At 41.5% G+C, this 23,945-nt stretch overlaps 1 protein-coding gene across 2 annotated transcripts in view; it reads left to right on the top strand.

Annotated features, from left to right (window-relative positions):
- LOC309553400 (NACHT, LRR and PYD domains-containing protein 3-like) overlaps positions 1-23,945 on the top strand; it is a 1,231,344-nt gene that overhangs the window by 113,771 nt on the left and 1,093,628 nt on the right. For both annotated transcript variants that reach the window (XM_082254578.1, XM_082254577.1), the window contains one exon: positions 8,522-8,692. In XM_082254578.1, coding sequence (XP_082110704.1) covers positions 8,522-8,692 — 171 coding nt within the window. The remainder of the gene's footprint in view (positions 1-8,521; positions 8,693-23,945) is intronic.

Below are 23,945 nucleotides of genomic sequence, written 5' to 3'. Positions count from 1 at the left end.
CTTATGGAAGTAAAGAACTTGGGCTGTGCAAAGTTTCAAGACGATTGGTTGAGGTTTAGGCACATTTTGGTACGTTAAGCTCTTTTCACATTAAGCCATGTGTTTTTATGATTGCTAAAAACAGCTTAATGTGAATAACTTTTGGTGTGATTTACCAAATGATCTGAAATTTTCAAAATATGTTGGAATTGATAAACTCTTCTATTGTGCCAAGTTTGGGGGAAATTGGTTCACATCTAAGCTTTTTTTTGTACGTTAAGCCACATTAAGCTCCCCAAAAAAAGAGCTTAATGTCCCCAGTTTTCCGTGTGGGAGACCAAAATCGATGAAACCTCCAGGATAGCTTTGGGAAGTGCAGAACTTGGGCTGTGCAAAGTTTCAAGACAATTGGTTGAGGTTTAGGCACATTTTGGTACATTAAGCTCTTTTCACATTAAGCTAAGGACATTAAATGTTTTAGTATTGTACAAAAAGAGCTTAATGTGAATAACTTTTGGTGTGATTTACCAAATGATCTGAAATTTTCAGAATATGTTGGAATTGATAGGCTCTTCTATTGTGCCAAGTTTGGGGGAAATTGGTTCACATCTAAGCTCTTTTTTGTACATTAAGCCACATTAAGCTCCCCAAAAAAAGAGCTTAATGTCCCCAGTTTCCGTGTGGGAGACCAAAATTGATGAAACCTCCAGGATAGCTTAGGGAAGTGCAAAATTTGGGCTGTGCAAAGTTTCAAGACAATTGGTTGAGGTTTAGGCACATTTTGGTACGTTAAGCTCTTTTCACATTAAGCCACGTGTTTTTATGATTGCTAAAAACAGCTTAATGTGAATAACTTTTGGTGTGATTTACCAAATGATCTGAAATTTTCAAAATATGTTGGAATTGATAAACTCTTCTATTGTGCCAAGTTTGGGGGAAATTGGTTCACATCTAAGCTTTTTTTTGTACGTTAAGCCACATTAAGCTCCCCAAAAAAAGAGCTTAATGTCCCCAGTTTTCCGTGTGGGAGACCAAAATCGATGAAACCTCCAGGATAGCTTTGGGAAGTGCAGAACTTGGGCTGTGCAAAGTTTCAAGACAATTGGTTGAGGTTTAGGCACATTTTGGTACATTAAGCTCTTTTCACATTAAGCTAAGGACATTAAATGTTTTAGTATTGTACAAAAAGAGCTTAATGTGAATAACTTTTGGTGTGATTTACCAAATGATCTGAAATTTTCAGAATATGTTGGAATTGATAGGCTCTTCTATTGTGCCAAGTTTGGGGGAAATTGGTTCACATCTAAGCTCTTTTTTGTACATTAAGCCACATTAAGCTCCCCAAAAAAAGAGCTTAATGTCCCCAGTTTCCGTGTGGGAGACCAAAATTGATGAAACCTCCAGGATAGCTTAGGGAAGTGCAAAATTTGGGCTGTGCAAAGTTTCAAGACAATTGGTTGAGGTTTAGGCACATTTTGGTACGTTAAGCTCTTTTCACATTAAGCCACGTGTTTTTATGATTGCTAAAAACAGCTTAATGTGAATAACTTTTGGTGTGATTTACCAAATGATCTGAAATTTTCAAAATATGTTGGAATTGATAAACTCTTCTATTGTGCCAAGTTTGGGGGAAATTGGTTCACATCTAAGCTTTTTTTGTACGTTAAGCCACATTAAGCTCCCAAAAAAAGAGCTTAATGTCCCCAGTTTTCCGTGTGGGAGACCAAAATCGATGAAACCTCCAGGATAGCTTTGGGAAGTGCAGAACTTGGGCTGTGCAAAGTTTCAAGACAATTGGTTGAGGTTTAGGCACATTTTGGTACATTAAGCTCTTTTCACATTAAGCTAAGGACATTAAATGTTTTAGTATTGTACAAAAAGAGCTTAATGTGAATAACTTTTGGTGTGATTTACCAAATGATCTGAAATTTTCAGAATATGTTGGAATTGATAGACTCTTCTATTGTGCCAAGTTTGGGGGAAATTGGTTCACATCTAAGCTCTTTTTTGTACGTTAAGCCACATTAAGCTCCCCAAAAAAAGAGCTTAATGTCCCCAGTTTTCCGTGTGGGAGACCAAAATTGATGAAACCTCCAGGATAGCTTTGGGAAGTAAAGAACTTGGGCTGTGCAAAGTTTCAAGACAATTGGTTAAGGTTTAGGCACATTTTGGTACGTTAAGCTCTTTTCACATTAAGCCACGTGTTTTTATGATTGCTAAAAACAGCTTAATGTGAATAACTTTTGGTGTGATTTACCAAATGATCTGAAATTTTCAAAATATGTTGGAATTGATAAACTCTTCTATTGTGCCAAGTTTGGGGGAAATTGGTTCACATCTAAGCTTTTTTTTGTACGTTAAGCCACATTAAGCTCCCCAAAAAAAGAGCTTAATGTCCCCAGTTTTCCGTGTGGGAGACCAAAATCGATGAAACCTCCAGGATAGCTTTGGGAAGTGCAGAACTTGGGCTGTGCAAAGTTTCAAGACAATTGGTTGAGGTTTAGGCACATTTTGGTACATTAAGCTCTTTTCACATTAAGCTAAGGACATTAAATGTTTTAGTATTGTACAAAAAGAGCTTAATGTGAATAACTTTTGGTGTGATTTACCAAATGATCTGAAATTTTCAAAATATGTTGGAATTGATAAACTCTTCTATTGTGCCAAGTTTGGGGGAAATTGGTTCACATCTAAGCTTTTTTTGTACGTTAAGCCACATTAAGCTCCCAAAAAAAGAGCTTAATGTCCCCAGTTTTCCGTGTGGGAGACCAAAATCGATGAAACCTCCAGGATAGCTTTGGGAAGTGCAGAACTTGGGCTGTGCAAAGTTTCAAGACAATTGGTTGAGGTTTAGGCACATTTTGGTACATTAAGCTCTTTTCACATTAAGCTAAGGACATTAAATGTTTTAGTATTGTACAAAAAGAGCTTAATGTGAATAACTTTTGGTGTGATTTACCAAATGATCTGAAATTTTCAGAATATGTTGGAATTGATAGACTCTTCTATTGTGCCAAGTTTGGGGGAAATTGGTTCACATCTAAGCTCTTTTTTGTACGTTAAGCCACATTAAGCTCCCCAAAAAAAGAGCTTAATGTCCCCAGTTTTCCGTGTGGGAGACCAAAATTGATGAAACCTCCAGGATAGCTTTGGGAAGTAAAGAACTTGGGCTGTGCAAAGTTTCAAGACAATTGGTTAAGGTTTAGGCACATTTTGGTACGTTAAGCTCTTTTCACATTAAGCCACGTGTTTTTATGATTGCTAAAAACAGCTTAATGTGAATAACTTTTGGTGTGATTTACCAAATGATCTGAAATTTTCAAAATATGTTGGAATTGATAAACTCTTCTATTGTGCCAAGTTTGGGGGAAATTGGTTCACATCTAAGCTTTTTTTTGTACGTTAAGCCACATTAAGCTCCCCAAAAAAAGAGCTTAATGTCCCCAGTTTTCCGTGTGGGAGACCAAAATCGATGAAACCTCCAGGATAGCTTTGGGAAGTGCAGAACTTGGGCTGTGCAAAGTTTCAAGACAATTGGTTGAGGTTTAGGCACATTTTGGTACATTAAGCTCTTTTCACATTAAGCTAAGGACATTAAATGTTTTAGTATTGTACAAAAAGAGCTTAATGTGAATAACTTTTGGTGTGATTTACCAAATGATCTGAAATTTTCAGAATATGTTGGAATTGATAGGCTCTTCTATTGTGCCAAGTTTGGGGGAAATTGGTTCACATCTAAGCTCTTTTTTGTACATTAAGCCACATTAAGCTCCCCAAAAAAAGAGCTTAATGTCCCCAGTTTCCGTGTGGGAGACCAAAATTGATGAAACCTCCAGGATAGCTTAGGGAAGTGCAAAATTTGGGCTGTGCAAAGTTTCAAGACAATTGGTTGAGGTTTAGGCACATTTTGGTACGTTAAGCTCTTTTCACATTAAGCCACGTGTTTTTATGATTGCTAAAAACAGCTTAATGTGAATAACTTTTGGTGTGATTTACCAAATGATCTGAAATTTTCAGAATATGTTGGAATTGATAAACTCTTCTATTGTGCCAAGTTTGGGGGAAATTGGTTCACATCTAAGCTCTTTTTTGTACGTTAAGCCACATTAAGCTCCCCAAAAAAAGAGCTTAATGTCCCCAGTTTTCCGTGTGGGAGACCAAAATTGATGAAACCTCCAGGATAGCTTATGGAAGTAAAGAACTTGGGCTGTGCAAAGTTTCAAGACAATTGGTTGAGGTTTAGGCACATTTTGGTACGTTAAGCTCTTTTCACATTAAGCCATGTGTTTTTATGATTGCTAAAAACAGCTTAATGTGAATAACTTTTGGTGTGATTTACCAAATGATCTGAAATTTTCAAAATATGTTGGAATTGATAAACTCTTCTATTGTGCCAAGTTTGGGGGAAATTGGTTCACATCTAAGCTTTTTTTGTACGTTAAGCCACATTAAGCTCCCAAAAAAAGAGCTTAATGTCCCCAGTTTTCCGTGTGGGAGACCAAAATCGATGAAACCTCCAGGATAGCTTTGGGAAGTGCAGAACTTGGGCTGTGCAAAGTTTCAAGACAATTGGTTGAGGTTTAGGCACATTTTGGTACATTAAGCTCTTTTCACATTAAGCTAAGGACATTAAATGTTTTAGTATTGTACAAAAAGAGCTTAATGTGAATAACTTTTGGTGTGATTTACCAAATGATCTGAAATTTTCAGAATATGTTGGAATTGATAGACTCTTCTATTGTGCCAAGTTTGGGGGAAATTGGTTCACATCTAAGCTCTTTTTTGTACGTTAAGCCACATTAAGCTCCCCAAAAAAAGAGCTTAATGTCCCCAGTTTTCCGTGTGGGAGACCAAAATTGATGAAACCTCCAGGATAGCTTTGGGAAGTAAAGAACTTGGGCTGTGCAAAGTTTCAAGACAATTGGTTAAGGTTTAGGCACATTTTGGTACGTTAAGCTCTTTTCACATTAAGCCATGTGTTTTTATGATTGCTAAAAACAGCTTAATGTGAATAACTTTTGGTGTGATTTACCAAATGATCTGAAATTTTCAAAATATGTTGGAATTGATAAACTCTTCTATTGTGCCAAGTTTGGGGGAAATTGGTTCACATCTAAGCTTTTTTTGTACGTTAAGCCACATTAAGCTCCCCAAAAAAAGAGCTTAATGTCCCCAGTTTTCCGTGTGGGAGACCAAAATCGATGAAACCTCCAGGATAGCTTTGGGAAGTGCAGAACTTGGGCTGTGCAAAGTTTCAAGACAATTGGTTGAGGTTTAGGCACATTTTGGTACATTAAGCTCTTTTCACATTAAGCTAAGGACATTAAATGTTTTAGTATTGTACAAAAAGAGCTTAATGTGAATAACTTTTGGTGTGATTTACCAAATGATCTGAAATTTTCAGAATATGTTGGAATTGATAGACTCTTCTATTGTGCCAAGTTTGGGGGAAATTGGTTCACATCTAAGCTCTTTTTTGTACGTTAAGCCACATTAAGCTCCCCAAAAAAAGAGCTTAATGTCCCCAGTTTTCCGTGTGGGAGACCAAAATTGATGAAACCTCCAGGATAGCTTTGGGAAGTAAAGAACTTGGGCTGTGCAAAGTTTCAAGACAATTGGTTAAGGTTTAGGCACATTTTGGTACGTTAAGCTCTTTTCACATTAAGCCACGTGTTTTTATGATTGCTAAAAACAGCTTAATGTGAATAACTTTTGGTGTGATTTACCAAATGATCTGAAATTTTCAAAATATGTTGGAATTGATAAACTCTTCTATTGTGCCAAGTTTGGGGGAAATTGGTTCACATCTAAGCTTTTTTTTGTACGTTAAGCCACATTAAGCTCCCCAAAAAAAGAGCTTAATGTCCCCAGTTTTCCGTGTGGGAGACCAAAATCGATGAAACCTCCAGGATAGCTTTGGGAAGTGCAGAACTTGGGCTGTGCAAAGTTTCAAGACAATTGGTTGAGGTTTAGGCACATTTTGGTACATTAAGCTCTTTTCACATTAAGCTAAGGACATTAAATGTTTTAGTATTGTACAAAAAGAGCTTAATGTGAATAACTTTTGGTGTGATTTACCAAATGATCTGAAATTTTCAGAATATGTTGGAATTGATAGGCTCTTCTATTGTGCCAAGTTTGGGGGAAATTGGTTCACATCTAAGCTCTTTTTTGTACATTAAGCCACATTAAGCTCCCCAAAAAAAGAGCTTAATGTCCCCAGTTTCCGTGTGGGAGACCAAAATTGATGAAACCTCCAGGATAGCTTAGGGAAGTGCAAAATTTGGGCTGTGCAAAGTTTCAAGACAATTGGTTGAGGTTTAGGCACATTTTGGTACGTTAAGCTCTTTTCACATTAAGCCACGTGTTTTTATGATTGCTAAAAACAGCTTAATGTGAATAACTTTTGGTGTGATTTACCAAATGATCTGAAATTTTCAAAATATGTTGGAATTGATAAACTCTTCTATTGTGCCAAGTTTGGGGGAAATTGGTTCACATCTAAGCTTTTTTTTGTACGTTAAGCCACATTAAGCTCCCCAAAAAAAGAGCTTAATGTCCCCAGTTTTCCGTGTGGGAGACCAAAATCGATGAAACCTCCAGGATAGCTTTGGGAAGTGCAGAACTTGGGCTGTGCAAAGTTTCAAGACAATTGGTTGAGGTTTAGGCACATTTTGGTACGTTAAGCTCTTTTCACATTAAGCCACGTGTTTTTATGATTGCTAAAAACAGCTTAATGTGAATAACTTTTGGTGTGATTTACCAAATGATCTGAAATTTTCAAAATATGTTGGAATTGATAGACTCTTCTATTGTGCCAAGTTTGGGGGAAATTGGTTCACATCTAAGCTCTTTTTTGTACGTTAAGCCACATTAAGCTCCCCAAAAAAAGAGCTTAATGTCCCCAGTTTTCCGTGTGGGAGACCAAAATTGATGAAACCTCCAGGATAGCTTTGGGAAGTAAAGAACTTGGGCTGTGCAAAGTTTCAAGACAATTGGTTAAGGTTTAGGCACATTTTGGTACGTTAAGCTCTTTTCACATTAAGCCACGTGTTTTTATGATTGCTAAAAACAGCTTAATGTGAATAACTTTTGGTGTGATTTACCAAATGATCTGAAATTTTCAAAATATGTTGGAATTGATAAACTCTTCTATTGTGCCAAGTTTGGGGGAAATTGGTTCACATCTAAGCTTTTTTTTGTACGTTAAGCCACATTAAGCTCCCCAAAAAAAGAGCTTAATGTCCCCAGTTTTCCGTGTGGGAGACCAAAATCGATGAAACCTCCAGGATAGCTTTGGGAAGTGCAGAACTTGGGCTGTGCAAAGTTTCAAGACAATTGGTTGAGGTTTAGGCACATTTTGGTACATTAAGCTCTTTTCACATTAAGCTAAGGACATTAAATGTTTTAGTATTGTACAAAAAGAGCTTAATGTGAATAACTTTTGGTGTGATTTACCAAATGATCTGAAATTTTCAGAATATGTTGGAATTGATAGGCTCTTCTATTGTCCCAAGTTTGGGGGAAATTGGTTCACATCTAAGCTCTTTTTTGTACATTAAGCCACATTAAGCTCCCCAAAAAAAGAGCTTAATGTCCCCAGTTTCCGTGTGGGAGACCAAAATTGATGAAACCTCCAGGATAGCTTAGGGAAGTGCAAAATTTGGGCTGTGCAAAGTTTCAAGACAATTGGTTGAGGTTTAGGCACATTTTGGTACGTTAAGCTCTTTTCACATTAAGCCACGTGTTTTTATGATTGCTAAAAACAGCTTAATGTGAATAACTTTTGGTGTGATTTACCAAATGATCTGAAATTTTCAGAATATGTTGGAATTGATAAACTCTTCTATTGTGCCAAGTTTGGGGGAAATTGGTTCACATCTAAGCTCTTTTTTGTACGTTAAGCCACATTAAGCTCCCCAAAAAAAGAGCTTAATGTCCCCAGTTTTCCGTGTGGGAGACCAAAATTGATGAAACCTCCAGGATAGCTTATGGAAGTAAAGAACTTGGGCTGTGCAAAGTTTCAAGACAATTGGTTGAGGTTAAGGCACATTTTGGTACATTAAGCTCTTTTTATATTAAGCCGTGGACATTAAACGTTTTAGTATTGTAAAAAAATAGCTTAATGTGAATAACTTTTGGTGTGATTTACCAAATGAGCTAAAAATTTCAGACTATCTTAGCATCAATAGAGTCTTCTATTGTGTGAAGTTTGGGGGAAATTGGTTAACATCTAAGCTTTTTTTTGTACGTTAAGCCACATTAAGCTCCCCAAAAAACAAGCTTAATGTCCCTTGTTTGCCTCCTGGAAGACCAAACTACATGAAACTTCTAGGATATATTAGGAAAGTTAAAAACTTAGTCTGTGCAAAGTTTCAGGGCAATTGATTATGGTTTAGGCACTTTATTACACATTAAGCTACATTAAGCCATTTTCACATTAAATGTTTTAGTATGTCCCATCTTTCCTCTGTATAACATTCTGTATATCCTGATATTCTGCTCTAGTGATGTTATCATGTGTCTGGATTTCTCTCTGCAGGTTGGATTTCTGTAGTGTGACTTCCTCCGGCTGGGATGATCTCCGATCCATTCTTATCACTAACCGATCCCTCACCATACTGCATTTATCACATAATAATCTGCAAGACTCTGGAATAAAACTTCTATGTGAGGGGCTCAGACATCCTGGCTGTACTCTGCAGGAGATGATGTGAGAATTATACTATAAATGATATAATATTCTGCAGTATTCTGATATAAATCTTCTGTGTGAGGGGTCCAGACATGTTATATAGATGGAAGTTATACAAACACAGACTTCTGATTGGCCGGTTACACTGGGAGTTCCCATCATAGTCCTTCAGGTCATTCGCTGTTATTGGCTTTCATCCCCTCCCCCCTCCACTGACTATCAGAGATCAGAATTTATGTCTATGTCGGGGTGGATTGTTGGTTGGATGATATAAAAACACAATGAAGATTATTTGTCCCATAGAGACTGAGTGATCCCATTTCTCACCCAATAAAACAAGGATCAGATCTCTCCATCTAGCAGACAAATGTTTCTTGTATATATAACTGAGACCATCAGATGTGTAGTGACTAGTAGGGATGAGTGACTCTGCCCGGGTTCAATTCCCTGCAGGGTCAGGATATCCGGTCTGAAATCTGCAAACCCTGAACATTACAGCGAGTCCCATTGAAGTCTATGTGGGGGGGTCCTGATGATAAATCCCATCTTACAGGTAGTTGTAGTAATAACACATGATTTCCACCCAGTAGTAATAGGCTTGCTCTGATGGCGGGTCAGTAATAGGACCGTGGTTTGCTGATGATGTCCCTGTTCTGGATTATATAAAATCTCCTATCACTGGACAGCTTCTATCAAACACTCAGACTGGGATCACATATATGTGAATTGGATACGTTTTATGCCGCATTCACTTTGCATGACATGTGAATGTGACGACTCTCAATGGAGCCGCTCCACACAGGTCCGGGGCGGCCGCGGTGTGTTTTAGAAAAGAGAAGTCCGCAACTCCTTGCTTGCTCTTTAAAATCTTCAAAATGTATTGTTCTCCATAAGACACAATATAAGTCAGAAAATGTAAACGCATTTCAGCCTTCTTCACTACTGTGCGTTTTGATGTGCGAATTCAGGGAAAAATTCACCTGAACCAGTGAACAGAAATGCACCGGACCCCGGACTGCAACCCACAGCCGGACATATGTGACCCCGCCCTCAATGAGAATAGGGAGACTGAAATGATAGAGAAGTAGAAGGTCTAGGGTATAATAGAAACCCTTAGGGCTCGCTCACACGTCTGATGATTATAAAGAAGGAAGCAATGCTCAGTAACACTTCTATGACATTTATCATGTGTCTTCATTGTGTTTATGAAGCTCTGAAAACACTAGAAGAATGCTGGATAAATGTCCGGGGTAGGGGTTGCTTTTCTAGTGGGAGGAGCCTAAAGGGGAGAGAGTGGGATGAGCCTAATGGGAGGGAGTGGGTGGAGCCTAAAGGGGAGGGCGTTGGAGGAGCCTAAATGAGAGAGTGGGAGGAGCATAAGGGGGAAGTGATGTAGAGGAAATTATCTACTCTGTTATGTGGATTTGGAATATATTACAATAATTATATGAAATGAAAGCCACCTGCCATGTCATCATACTCACTATCACTCTCCTGCCCCCTGGAGGACAGATCTCCCAGTCTGAGGATAATACCCTCTTGGTGACTTGTTGTCAGATCTGGTTTATTTGTATGTGTCACAATAGCTGGGATACTCGGCTCATTTATTAATAATAGCATCTCACCTCTAGCACTGAAAAGCTATCTTTATATCTATCCTGTAAGGGAGGTGTCACTGCACATCACCAATCATAAGTGGCCGACCACAAAGTAGGTTTTTATGCATGTGCATAGTATGCTAAATTTTGGGTTGTCGCACTCATCATGTTGCAATATTGAGCACTTTGAAGATATCTTAAAGTGGTATTATACTCCGCTTTATAACTTTTACCTACAGGTAAGCCTAGAATAAAGCCTATAATAAGGATTACCTGTAGGTAAAATCATTATCTCCTAAACATGCACGGTTTAAGAGATATTCACCCTGCATGCAGCCACTGACACCAGCGGCACATGCACTCTGAAGTTTCGGCAGACCTTCAGATATCCTTGCCGGAAAGTGAACTCCGCGCACATGCACGGGAGTGACGTCATCGCGGGACCGGCCACTCACAGCGCTGGAGCCGCCGAACCTGGAAGAGACGCAGAGGGAACACGACAGCTCGCTTAGCGGTGTCCGCTGACCATGTGGGGGCTTTGTTCTAAGATAAGTATTTCATAATGTGCTAGTATGCTATGCATACTAGCACATTATGCCATTGTCTTGCAGGGTTTTTTTTGTTTTTTTTTACTCAGGGGATACTACCGCTTTAAGTGTATTCTTTTTTTTTTTCAAACATTTTATTTAATTCAGGGAAAAGGCAAATCTAAACCAGTACAACAATCGTGCATCGACAGCAACACATCCACTAACATAATATAAAAACATGTTGAGTCAGTAAGACATTACTGGAATTACACAAACTAAACTAAAACATTCACCTTGTCATTCAAATATGGATATATAACATCTCCATACATTTTCTAGGATGTAATCCACTCTTAAAGAGGTGTGGAGTCGCCCACTTCTTTAACTATTTTATGTAGAACTGAGATTAAAGGAGAAAATAGAGAAAGCTAGAGATAGCGAGCAAAAGAAAGAGGGAAGGAAAAAAAAAAGGGGGGGGGATATGTAGGGAGGAGAAGGGAAGGAAGGTGAAAGGGAAGGGGGGGGGGAGTTGCAGTGACAGGTGACATCCCCACATGGTGATCATATCCCCCTTATGTATTTATACATGGTGATCATATCCCCCCCTTATGTATTTATACATGGTGATCATATCCCCCTTATGTATTTATACATGGTGATCATATCCCCCCTTATGTATTTATACATGGAGATCATATCCCCCCTTATGTATTTATACATGGAGATCATATCCCCCCTTATGTATTTATACATAGTGATCATATCTCCCTTATGTATTTATACATGGAGATCATATCCCCCCTTATGTATTTATACATGGAGATCATATCCCCCCTTATGTATTTATACATGGTGATCATATCTCCCTTATGTATTTATACATAGAGATCATATCCCCCTTATGTATTTATACATGGTGATCATATCCCCCCCTTATGTATTTATACATGGAGATCATATCCCCCCCTTATGTATTTATACATGGAGATCATATCCCCCTTGTGTATTTATACATGGAGATCATATCCCCCTTATGTATTTATACATGGTGATCATATCCCCCCTTATGTATTTATACATGGAGATCATATCCCCCCTTATGTATTTATACATGGAGATCATATCCCCCCCTTATGTATTTATACATGGAGATCATATCCCCCTTATGTATTTATACATGGAGATCATATCCCCCTTGTGTATTTATACATGGAGATCATATCCCCCTTATGTATTTATACATGGTGATCATATCCCCCCTTATGTATTTATACATGGAGATCATATCCTCCTTATGTATTTATACATGGTGATCATATCCCCCCTTATGTATTTATACATGGAGATCATATTCCCCCTTATGTATTTATACATGGAGATCATATACCCTTATGTATTTATACATGGTGATCATATCCCCCTTATGTATTTATACATGTAGATCATATCCCCCTTATGTATTTATACATGGGATCATATCCCCCTTATGTATTTATACATGGGATCATATCCCCCTTATGTATTTATATATGGTGATCATATCCCCCCTTTTGTATTTATACATGGAGATCATATCCCCCTTATGTATTTATACATGGAGATCATATCCCCCCTTATGTATTTATACATGGTGATCATATCCCCCTTATGTATTTATACATGTAGATCATATCCCCCCCTTATGTATTTATACATGGAGATCATATCCCCCTTATGTATTTATACATGGTGATCATATCCCCCTTATGTATTTATACATGTAGATCATATCCCCCCTTATGTATTTATACATGGAGATCATATCCCCCTTATGTATTTATACATGGAGATCATATCCCCCCCTTATGTATTTATACATGGAGATCATATCCCCCTTATGTATTTATATATGGAGATCATATCCCCCTTATGTATTTATACATGGAGATCATATCCCCCCTTATGTATTTATACATGGTGATCATATCCCCCTTATGTATTTATATATAGTGATCATATCCCCCCTTATGTATTTATACATGGAGATCATATCCCCCTTATGTATTTATATATGGAGATCATATCCCCCTTATGTATTTATACATGGAGATCATATCCCCCCTTATGTATTTATACATGGAGATCATACCCCCCCTTATGTATTTATACATGGAGATCATATCCCCCTTATGTATTTATACATGGTGATCATATCCCCCCTTATGTATTTATACATGGAGATCATATCCCCCCTTATGTATTTATACATGGAGATCATATCCCCCTTATGTATTTATACATGGTGATCATATCCCCCCTTATGTATTTATACATGGTGATCATATCCCCCTTATGTATTTATACATGGTGATCATATCCCCCCTTATGTATTTATACATGGAGATCATATCCCCCCCTTATGTATTTATACATGGTGATCATATCCCCCTTATGTATTTACTTGCAATACATTTTTATTGCAATTTACAAAACATAAGAAAAATAAACAGAATTGTGGTTCAACATGAAATAGCCGTACCAAGCAAAAAGGAAAAACGAGAACATTCACATATGCTAACAATGCATGTAGAGCACCACATGTACAAGTGAGTAAACGCTTAAAACAGTGTCAGAAGTCAATCAGGAATATACATAACCATAACTATAGCTATAGCTGCCTTAGTAATATCAGCCAGGTGTAGAAGAGAAGTATGGGCTTTGTAACCAAGCTTGCCAGTCCTTGTGGAATTTAAGACCACGGGATGTAGAGTAAGCATGTGCCTTTTCTAAAGAACACTGTAAGTTTATCAGACGGATCTCTTCCATATGGGAAGGTGCAGCGGTTTGTTTCCAGTTTCGTGTTATGACTGTCTTGGCCGCTATTAATATATGTACAGTGACTGTCCTTAGATAGGGCGGGATTGACTCCAGGCCCAACGAAAGGAGGGCCAAAGCAGGATCAGGTGGTGTGAGAATGCCAGTAGTGGTGGACAGAACCTCAAATATCTTTCTCCAAAAGCTAGACAGTCCTTTACAGGACCAAAAAGTGTGTAGTAATGAACCTATTTGGTCACAGTTACGCCAGCAAAGAGGGCTCTGGGAATCATACATTTTTGATAGGCGATACGGCGTCAAGTACCACCGTGTGAGAATTTTCTGTGTTTGCTTCCAATGATTAACACATTGGGTGGATTTATAGTAGCTGCGAAAGGCAAGTTTTCACTGTGCTTCGGAGAAAGATGATTGAAGCTCCCTCTCCCACGCTATTATATGTGGTGACTTAGAGAACGCTAATTTGTGGCCAAAGATGTTATAGAATAAGGATATGCCTTTCATTGGGGGGGAGGGGGACGTGAGGAATTGCCACACTTGCAAGGGGAGACAAATGACAGGTGGAGGGTGTTTGCACAGGAAACTTGCTAGACTATTGTAAGTGTAAATTGTTTGTGCTGGTAGATTGAATTCAAGCCTTAAATTCTCGAATGGTTTGATGGATTTGGCCTGGAAGAGTTGGTCAATTGTGTTGATACCGGCCGCTTGAAACCTGGACAGATTGGTGCATGGAAGCAACGTAGATAGTGTGGTAATCGGAAGTGGAATGGGCTTGGACAGGGGGTTTGTGGGAAGATGTGCAAGAAGGAGTCTCCATGATGACAATGTTGCTTGCGTGGGCAAGGGCAGAGATTGCAGGTTCAGGGGTTTCCACATGTCTGCCAACAGCAGGGTGGATAGGTCAGTAGTTTTGGTGATTGTGGACTCTATAGAGATCCAGGGTATGGTAGGGTGGTCCACAAACCAGTGATGCAATGGAGCTAGGCGAGATGCATTGTAGTAGTCGATGAGATCTGGTAGCCCTAGGCCCCCCACCGATTTGTGTTTAATCATATGAGTGTGAGCGCATCTAGCCCTTTTCTTTTGCCAGACAAACATGCGCAGCAGTTTAGTAAGGGGGAGAATGCATTTCTTGGGAAAAGGTATGGGCAGGGTGCGAAAGATGTATAAGATTTTGGGTAAGCAAACAATTTTGAATGCGGCGATTCTACCCATCCAAGACAGTTCAACTTTTTTGAACTTGGCTATATCCGAGGTGATAGATTTTATAAGAGGGGATATGTTTGCGTCAACCATGTTGGAAGTGGGGAACGTCAGGTCTATACCTAAGTAGTGTAAGGGTTGAGTGGACCAAGTATAAGGCAAGATATTCTGTAGGTGTGAGAGGGCAGTCGGATGGACCCCCATGTTGAGTATGACCGATTTGCTGAAGTTGACCTTGTAGTATGAGATTTTGCTGAAGGATTGAAGAATGTTGTGGGTGGCCGGTAGGGAGACTGTAGGATTAGTGAGACTCAGAATAACATTGTCGGCAAAAAGTGTAATGACATGGTGTGAGTTGGGGAATTTAAATCCTGAGATCAAAGGACTTAATTTCGCGGCAAGAGGTTCAATCAGGAGATTGAATATTAAAGGGGAGAGCAGGCAGCCCTGGCGCGTTCCATTAGAAATGGAAAAGGTTTTAGAGAGTGTGACAGCCGACAGCAACCTAGCAGAGGGGTTGGAGTAAAGGGTAAGGATGGCAGACAAGATGGGGCCAGAGAAGCCAAACTTTGTCAAAACGGCTCGCATGTACCCCCAATGTACGCGGTCGAATGCCTTCTCTGCTTCAATAGACAGGAGCAGAGAAGGCGTTCAAGTGTGCTCCGCTTAGTGCATCAAGTTTACTACGCATCTAGTTGCGTCAGGGGCCTGACGACCCTGGACAAAACCCATCTGATCTGCCCCGACCAGGGTCGGTAGGACTGTGGCCAGGCGATTCGCTATGATTTTGGCATAAATTTTAATGTCAGTATTCAATAATGAAATGGGTCTAAAATTGGCCGGAGTGGTAGGTGGTTTCCCAGGTTTAGGTAGGGTGGTGATATTGGCCTGTAACATCTCGTTGGGCAGGGAGCCTGTATCGAAGGCTTGAGAAAAAAGGGTTAGCATATGAGGGGAGAGTATTTCTTGCATGCCAGCGTAATATTCATTAGTCAGGCCGTCTGGCCCTGGGGACTTATTAGAGGGCATAGATTTAAGAGTTTTAGATAATTCCGAAGGGGTGATTGGACCATTGATATATGATAGCGATTCAACCGACAGGGATGAGAGACGAAGGTGCTGAAGGAAGGTCTGTATGTCAGTATCAGTGAATTGGGGGGTGGAATTGTCTTGGTTCAGATTGTAAAGGGCACTATAATAATCCGCAAAAGCATCCGCTATTTTTTGGGGGTGTATGTGTGTTTTGTTAGTGTGCGGGTGTATAATAGAGTCTATTCTGGTCTTAAGTCTTCTAGCTTTAAGGCGAGAAGCCAGGAATTTGCCAGCCTTATTATGGGAGGAGTAGTAGTTCAAGCGAAGGCGCGCCAACATTTTATCATGCTGTTCGGCTAACAGTCTGCATAGGTCTGCACGAAGAGATGTAAGCCTAGAAGCGTGCACCTGGGCAGGGGAGGTTTTGTTTTGCTCATCGAGGGAGTGCATTTCTTCAGTAAGGCGTTGAAGTGCACTATTTCGCTGTTTCTTAAGACGGGAGCCTAATTGGATCAAAATACCTCTGATGAATGCTTTATGTGTATTCCACAGGGTGGAAGGGGAAGTATCTGGGGTAGAGTTAAAGTGGAAGAAATCTTGCAAACATTTCCGCAAGTGTTTCAGGGAGTCGGGGTCAGAAAGCAGGGAGTTGTTCCACCTCCAGATAAAGGAGGATGTGACAATATAAGGTCATATGGACAGCAGCATGGTCTGACCATGTGATGGTGGAGATGGAGGTATCGACAAGGAGCGGTAATGTGACAGAATCTACTAGGAACATGTTGATTCTCGTATAAGTGTTATGACTCACCGAGAAGAAAGAGTAACCCCTCTCTTCCGCGTGTTAATACCTCCAGATGTCATGGAGCCCCTCAGAGTGTAAAAGCGTGGCAAGAGAGGGCAATTTGGAATTGGTTCTAGCTGAGGAGTCTAGGGCATGATTGGCTACCAAATTGAAGTCACCACATATTATCAATTTGCCTACTTTCAATTTCATAATTTTGGAGCATAGCTTACGTAGAAAGTGGAGTTGGCGAACATTAGGAGTAGGGTTGAGCGAACACCTAGATGTCCGTGTTCGACGGGTTCGGCCGAACTTTAAAAAAAAGTCCGGGTCCGTGTCCCGGACTTTTACCGAACTTTTCCCGGACACCGAACCCCATTGAAGTCAATGGGGACCCGAACTTTAAGGCACTAAAATGGCTCTAAAACACCAAAGGAAAGGGCTAGAGTGCTGCAAATGGCAGCAAAACGTAATTAAGAGCATGGCAAGTGCTCTGCAAACAAATGTGGATAGGGAAATAACTTAAAACAACAAAAAAAAAACAGAAAAATAAAACAATGTTCTTCTTCATCTCTGAAGGACGAGGCCCATATGGAGTAGGAGGGAGGTTGAGGTGGTGGTGGATGTGGCGGTGACATAGGCGTGCGCACAGGGTGTGCTGGGTGTGCCTGGGCACACCCTAATCACCTAGGGCACATAGCATTGCCAGTGAGGAGATGGGAAAGATCTCCCTGGGACCTGCTCTGCTCTATTTCTCCTTGCCTACAGGTACATGGCCCCGATACATTACTCTCCCTGCTGGCAAACACATGCATGTGTATTTCAACTTTGGGGTGCACACCTTAATGCAATAGGCTGCGCACACCTATGGGCGGTGTAGGTGGAAGCGGCGGTGGAGGAGGACCAGGGCCGGATTAACAGCATCATGGGCTTGGTGCTGAGGATTTTGAAGGGCCTTAAGGGCCGTGCCTTGCCATGCACCCAGAGGAGGAAGGGTGCAGCCATGCATGCCTAATTCAACATGGGATGCTGTCTCTGAAGCCCATAAACACATCCATGCATCGCCAACTGTCCCTCCTTGTCCGGCCTTCACGCTGTGTGGGGAGGTTCTGAGGGTGCTGCCTGGGGAAGCGAGCATAGAAGCCAGACTTCTGTGTTTACAAGTGACAGAAGAGCGGTAACAGTGAATATGGCCAACCCGGGGCCTATATAAAAGGTAGGGGCCTGGAGCTGCAGCTCCAATAGCCCCTACATTAATCTGGCCCTGAGGAGGAGGACGAGGTAGCCAACACTGCTTCTTTTCAAAAATTTTAAATGAGGGTACACCCCAAAAGAGTGAGAAAGAGCAAAAATGGAACAATGGGTGGGTAAGGTCGGTATCCATTGCTATTCTGCATAAGGTACGGAAAAGTCCCGTGGGATCCATGCCTGGTTCATTTTAATGAACGTGAGCTTGTCCACATTGTCTCTGGACAGGCGGCTGCGCTTGTCTGTTATAACGCCCCCAGCCGTGCTAAATACCCGTTCAGATAATACACTGGCTGCAGGGCACGCCAGCACCTCCAAGGCGTAAAGGGCAAGCTCAAGCCATGTGCCCAATTTGGAGACCCAGAAGTTGAAGGGGGCAGACCCGTCATTCACTACATGTAGGCGTGTGCACACATACTGCTCCACCATGTTGGTAAAATGCTGCCTCCTGCTAAGACGTTCCATCTGAGCTGCTGGTGCTGCTGTTTGTTGTGGCGTGCTGACAAAGCTTTTCCACATTTCGGCCATGCTAACCCTGCCTTCTGAGGTGCTGGCGGTGCCCTGGTTGCGTTGGCGACCTCCTCCTCCTCCTCCTCTGCCTTGTGCTTCCACTGTGGCCCCGCTGTCAGATGGGAATGCCAGCAGCATGGCGTCTACCAGCGTGCGCTTGTACTCGCGCATCTTGCGATCGCGCTCCAGTGAGTGAATTAAGGACGGTACGTTGTCCTTGTAACGGGGATCCAGCAGCGTGGCCACCCAGTAATCAGCACAAGTTAGAATGTGGGCAACTCGGCGGTCGTTGTGGAGACACTGCAGCATGTAATCGCTCATGTGTGCCAGGCTGCCCAGAGGCAACGAAAGGCTGTCCTCTGTGGGAGGTGTATCGTCCGTGTCCTCTGTATCCCCCCAGCCACGCACCAGTGATGGCCATGAGCTGGCCTGAGTGCCACCCTGCTGTGAACATGGTTCCATCTCCTCCTCCAGCTCCTCCTCCTCCTCATCCTCCTCATCCTCCAGAACTGTGCCCCTGCTGGACAATTGCGTCCCTGGCGTTTGCGTGTGCAGGAACCCACCCTCGGAGCCCCTTGCGAATGACTGCCCTGAAAGCCTTGGAAATGTTACCTCTTCATCCTCCTCCTCCTCCTCATCCTGTGCCACATCCTCTTCCATCATCGCCCGAATTGTTTTTTCAAGGAGGCATAGAAGTGGGATAGTTAAGCTGAGAACGGCGTCATTGCCACTGGCCATGTTGGTGGAGTACTCAAAACAGCGCAACAAGGCACACAGGTCTCGCATGGAGGCCCAGTTAAATTAAATAGCGGAATAGAAAATATGATCCAAAAAAAGTGTATGTATATCACACGTACACAACCACACTGGGCCCCAATTACTATTGTTTGTACCCCTAAAAGGCTAGATGAGGAGTAGGGGGAGTATGGAACAGGCAGCACCCTCAAACCTTCAGAAGTATGAGATGAACCCCAACAACTTGGAAAGGTGGATCTCTCTCACACGTACCGACACAGACTATCCCGCAATTCAATTGATCCTCAAAGGTTTTTATTGAATAGCGGAATAGGAAATATGATCAAAAAAAGTGTATGTATCTCGCACGTACACAACCACACTAGGCCCCAATTACTATTGTTTGTACCCCTAAAAGGCTAGATGAGGAGTAGGGGGGGTATGGAACAGGCAGCACCCTCAAACCTTCAGAAGTATGAGATGAACCCCAACAACTTGGAAAGGTGGATCTCTCTCACACGTACCGACACAGACTATCCCCCAATTTAACTGATCCCCAAAGGTTTTTGATTAAATAGCGGAATAGAAAATATGATCCCAAAAAAGTGTATGTATATCACACGTACACAACCACACTGGGCCCCAATTACTATTGTTTGTACCCCTAAAAGGCTAGATGAGGAGTAGGGGGAGTATGGAACAGGCAGCACCCTCAAACCTTCAGAAGTATGAGATGAACCCCAACAACTTGGAAAGGTGGATCTCTCTCACACGTACCGACACAGACTATCCCGCAATTCAATTGATCCTCAAAGGTTTTTATTGAATAGCGGAATAGGAAATATGATCAAAAAAAGTGTATGTATCTCGCACGTACACAACCACACTAGGCCCCAATTACTATTGTTTGTACCCCTAAAAGGCTAGATGAGGAGTAGGGGGGGTATGGAACAGGCAGCACCCTCAAACCTTCAGAAGTATGAGATGAACCCCAACAACTTGGAAAGGTGGATCTCTCTCACACGTACCGACACAGACTATCCCCCAATTTAACTGATCCCCAAAGGTTTTTGATTAAATAGCGGAATAGAAAATATGATCCCAAAAAAGTGTATGTATATCACACGTACACAACCACACTGGGCCCCAATTACTATTGTTTGTACCCCTAAAAGGCTAGATGAGGAGTAGGGGGAGTATGGAACAGGCAGCACCCTCAAACCTTCAGAAGTATGAGATGAACCCCAACAACTTGGAAAGGTGGATCTCTCTCACACGTACCAACACAGACTATCCCCCAATTTAACTGATCCCCAAAGGTTTTTGATTAAATAGCGGAATAGAAAATATGATCCAAAAAAAGTGTATGTATATCACACGTACACAACCACACTAGGCCCCAATTACTATTGTTTGTACCCCTAAAAGGCTAGATGAGGAGTAGGGGGAGTATGGAACAGGCAGCACCCTCAAACCTTCAGAAGTATGAGATGAACCCCAACAACTTGGAAAGGTGGATCTCTCTCACACGTACCGACACAGACTATCCCGCAATTCAATTGATCCTCAAAGGTTTTTATTGAATAGCGGAATAGGAAATATGATCAAAAAAAGTGTATGTATCTCGCACGTACACAACCACACTAGGCCCCAATTACTATTGTTTGTACCCCTAAAAGGCTAGATGAGGAGTAGGGGGAGTATGGAACAGGCAGCACCCTCAAACCTTCAGAAGTATGAGATGAACCCCAACAACTTGGAAAGGTGGATCTCTCTCACACGTACCAACACAGACTATCCCCCAATTTAACTGATCCCCAAAGGTTTTTGATTAAATAGCGGAATAGAAAATATGATCCCAAAAAAGTGTATGTATATCACACGTACACAACCACACTAGGCCCCAATTACTATTGTTTGTACCCCTAAAAGGCTAGGAGTAGGGGGAGTATGGAACAGGCAGCACCCTCAAACCTTCAGAAGTATGAGATGAACCCCAACAACTTGGAAAGGTGGATCTCTCTCACACGTACCAACACAGACTATCCCCCAATTTAACTGATCCCCAAAGGTTTTTGATTAAATAGCGGAATAGAAAATATGATCCCAAAAAAGTGTATGTATATCACACGTACACAACCACACTAGGCCCCAATTACTATTGTTTGTACCCCTAAAAGGCTAGGAGTAGGGGGAGTATGGAACAGGCAGCACCCTCAAACCTTCAGAAGTATGAGATGAACCCCAACAACTTGGAAAGGTGGATCTCTCTCACACGTACCAACACAGACTATCCCCCAATTTAACTGATCCCCAAAGGTTTTTGATTAAATAGCGGAATAGAAAATATGATCCCAAAAAAGTGTATGTATATCACACGTACACAACCACACTAGGCCCCAATTACTATTGTTTGTACCCCTAAAAGGCTAGGAGTAGGGGGAGTATGGAACAGGCAGCACCCTCAAACCTTCAGAAGTATGAGATGAACCCCAACAACTTGGAAAGGTGGATCTCTCTCACACGTACCAACACAGACTATCCCCCAATTTAACTGATCCCCAAAGGTTTTTGATTAAATAGCGGAATAGAAAATATGATCCCAAAAAAGTGTATGTATATCACACGTACACAACCACACTAGGCCCCAATTACTATTGTTTGTACCCCTAAAAGGCTAGGAGTAGGGGGAGTATGGAACAGGCAGCACCCTCAAACCTTCAGAAGTATGAGATGAACCCCAACAACTTGGAAAGGTGGATCTCTCTCACACGTACCAACACAGACTATCCCCCAATTTAACTGATCCCCAAAGGTTTTTGATTAAATAGCGGAATAGAAAATATGATCCCAAAAAAGTGTATGTATATCACACGTACACAACCACACTAGGCCCCAATTACTATTGTTTGTACCCCTAAAAGGCTAGGAGTAGGGGGAGTATGGAACAGGCAGCACCCTCAAACCTTCAGAAGTATGAGATGAACCCCAACAACTTGGAAAGGTGGATCTCTCTCACACGTACCAACACAGACTATCCCCCAATTTAACTGATCCCCAAAGGTTTTTGATTAAATAGCGGAATAGAAAATATGATCCCAAAAAAGTGTATGTATATCACACGTACACAACCACACTAGGCCCCAATTACTATTGTTTGTACCCCTAAAAGGCTAGGAGTAGGGGGGAGTATGGAACAGGCAGCACCCTCAAACCTTCAGAAGTATGAGATGAACCCCAACAACTTGGAAAGGTGGATCTCTCTCACACGTACCAACACAGACTATCCCCCAATTTAACTGATCCCCAAAGGTTTTTGATTAAATAGCGGAATAGAAAATATGATCCCAAAAAAGTGTATGTATATCACACGTACACAACCACACTAGGCCCCAATTACTATTGTTTGTACCCCTAAAAGGCTAGGAGTAGGGGGAGTATGGAACAGGCAGCACCCTCAAACCTTCAGAAGTATGAGATGAACCCCAACAACTTGGAAAGGTGGATCTCTCTCACACGTACCAACACAGACTATCCCCCAATTTAACTGATCCCCAAAGGTTTTTGATTAAATAGCGGAATAGAAAATATGATCCCAAAAAAGTGTATGTATATCACACGTACACAACCACACTAGGCCCCAATTACTATTGTTTGTACCCCTAAAAGGCTAGGAGTAGGGGGAGTATGGAACAGGCAGCACCCTCAAACCTTCAGAAGTATGAGATGAACCCCAACAACTTGGAAAGGTGGATCTCTCTCACACGTACCAACACAGACTATCCCCCAATTTAACTGATCCCCAAAGGTTTTTGATTAAATAGCGGAATAGAAAATATGATCCCAAAAAAGTGTATGTATATCACACGTACACAACCACACTAGGCCCCAATTACTATTGTTTGTACCCCTAAAAGGCTAGGAGTAGGGGGAGTATGGAACAGGCAGCACCCTCAAACCTTCAGAAGTATGAGATGAACCCCAACAACTTGGAAAGGTGGATCTCTCTCACACGTACCAACACAGACTATCCCCCAATTTAACTGATCCCCAAAGGTTTTTGATTAAATAGCGGAATAGAAAATATGATCCCAAAAAAGTGTATGTATATCACACGTACACAACCACACTAGGCCCCAATTACTATTGTTTGTACCCCTAAAAGGCTAGGAGTAGGGGGAGTATGGAACAGGCAGCACCCTCAAACCTTCAGAAGTATGAGATGAACCCCAACAACTTGGAAAGGTGGATCTCTCTCACACGTACCAACACAGACTATCCCCCAATTTAACTGATCCCCAAAGGTTTTTGATTAAATAGCGGAATAGAAAATATGATCCCAAAAAAGTGTATGTATATCACACGTACACAACCACACTAGGCCCCAATTACTATTGTTTGTACCCCTAAAAGGCTAGGAGTAGGGGGGAGTATGGAACAGGCAGCACCCTCAAACCTTCAGAAGTATGAGATGAACCCCAACAACTTGGAAAGGTGGATCTCTCTCACACGTACCAACACAGACTATCCCCCAATTTAACTGATCCCCAAAGGTTTTTGATTAAATAGCGGAATAGAAAATATGATCCCAAAAAAGTGTATGTATATCACACGTACACAACCACACTAGGCCCCAATTACTATTGTTTGTACCCCTAAAAGGCTAGGAGTAGGGGGAGTATGGAACAGGCAGCACCCTCAAACCTTCAGAAGTATGAGATGAACCCCAACAACTTGGAAAGGTGGATCTCTCTCACACGTACCAACACAGACTATCCCCCAATTTAACTGATCCCCAAAGGTTTTTGATTAAATAGCGG

Source organism: Pelophylax lessonae, assembly GCF_965119305.1.
Source record: "Pelophylax lessonae genome assembly, chromosome: 4".
Taxonomy (NCBI): Eukaryota; Metazoa; Chordata; class Amphibia; order Anura; family Ranidae; genus Pelophylax; species Pelophylax lessonae.
The sequence above is the reverse complement of the archived record's forward strand: the minus strand, read 5'-3'. Positions and strand labels throughout refer to the sequence as shown.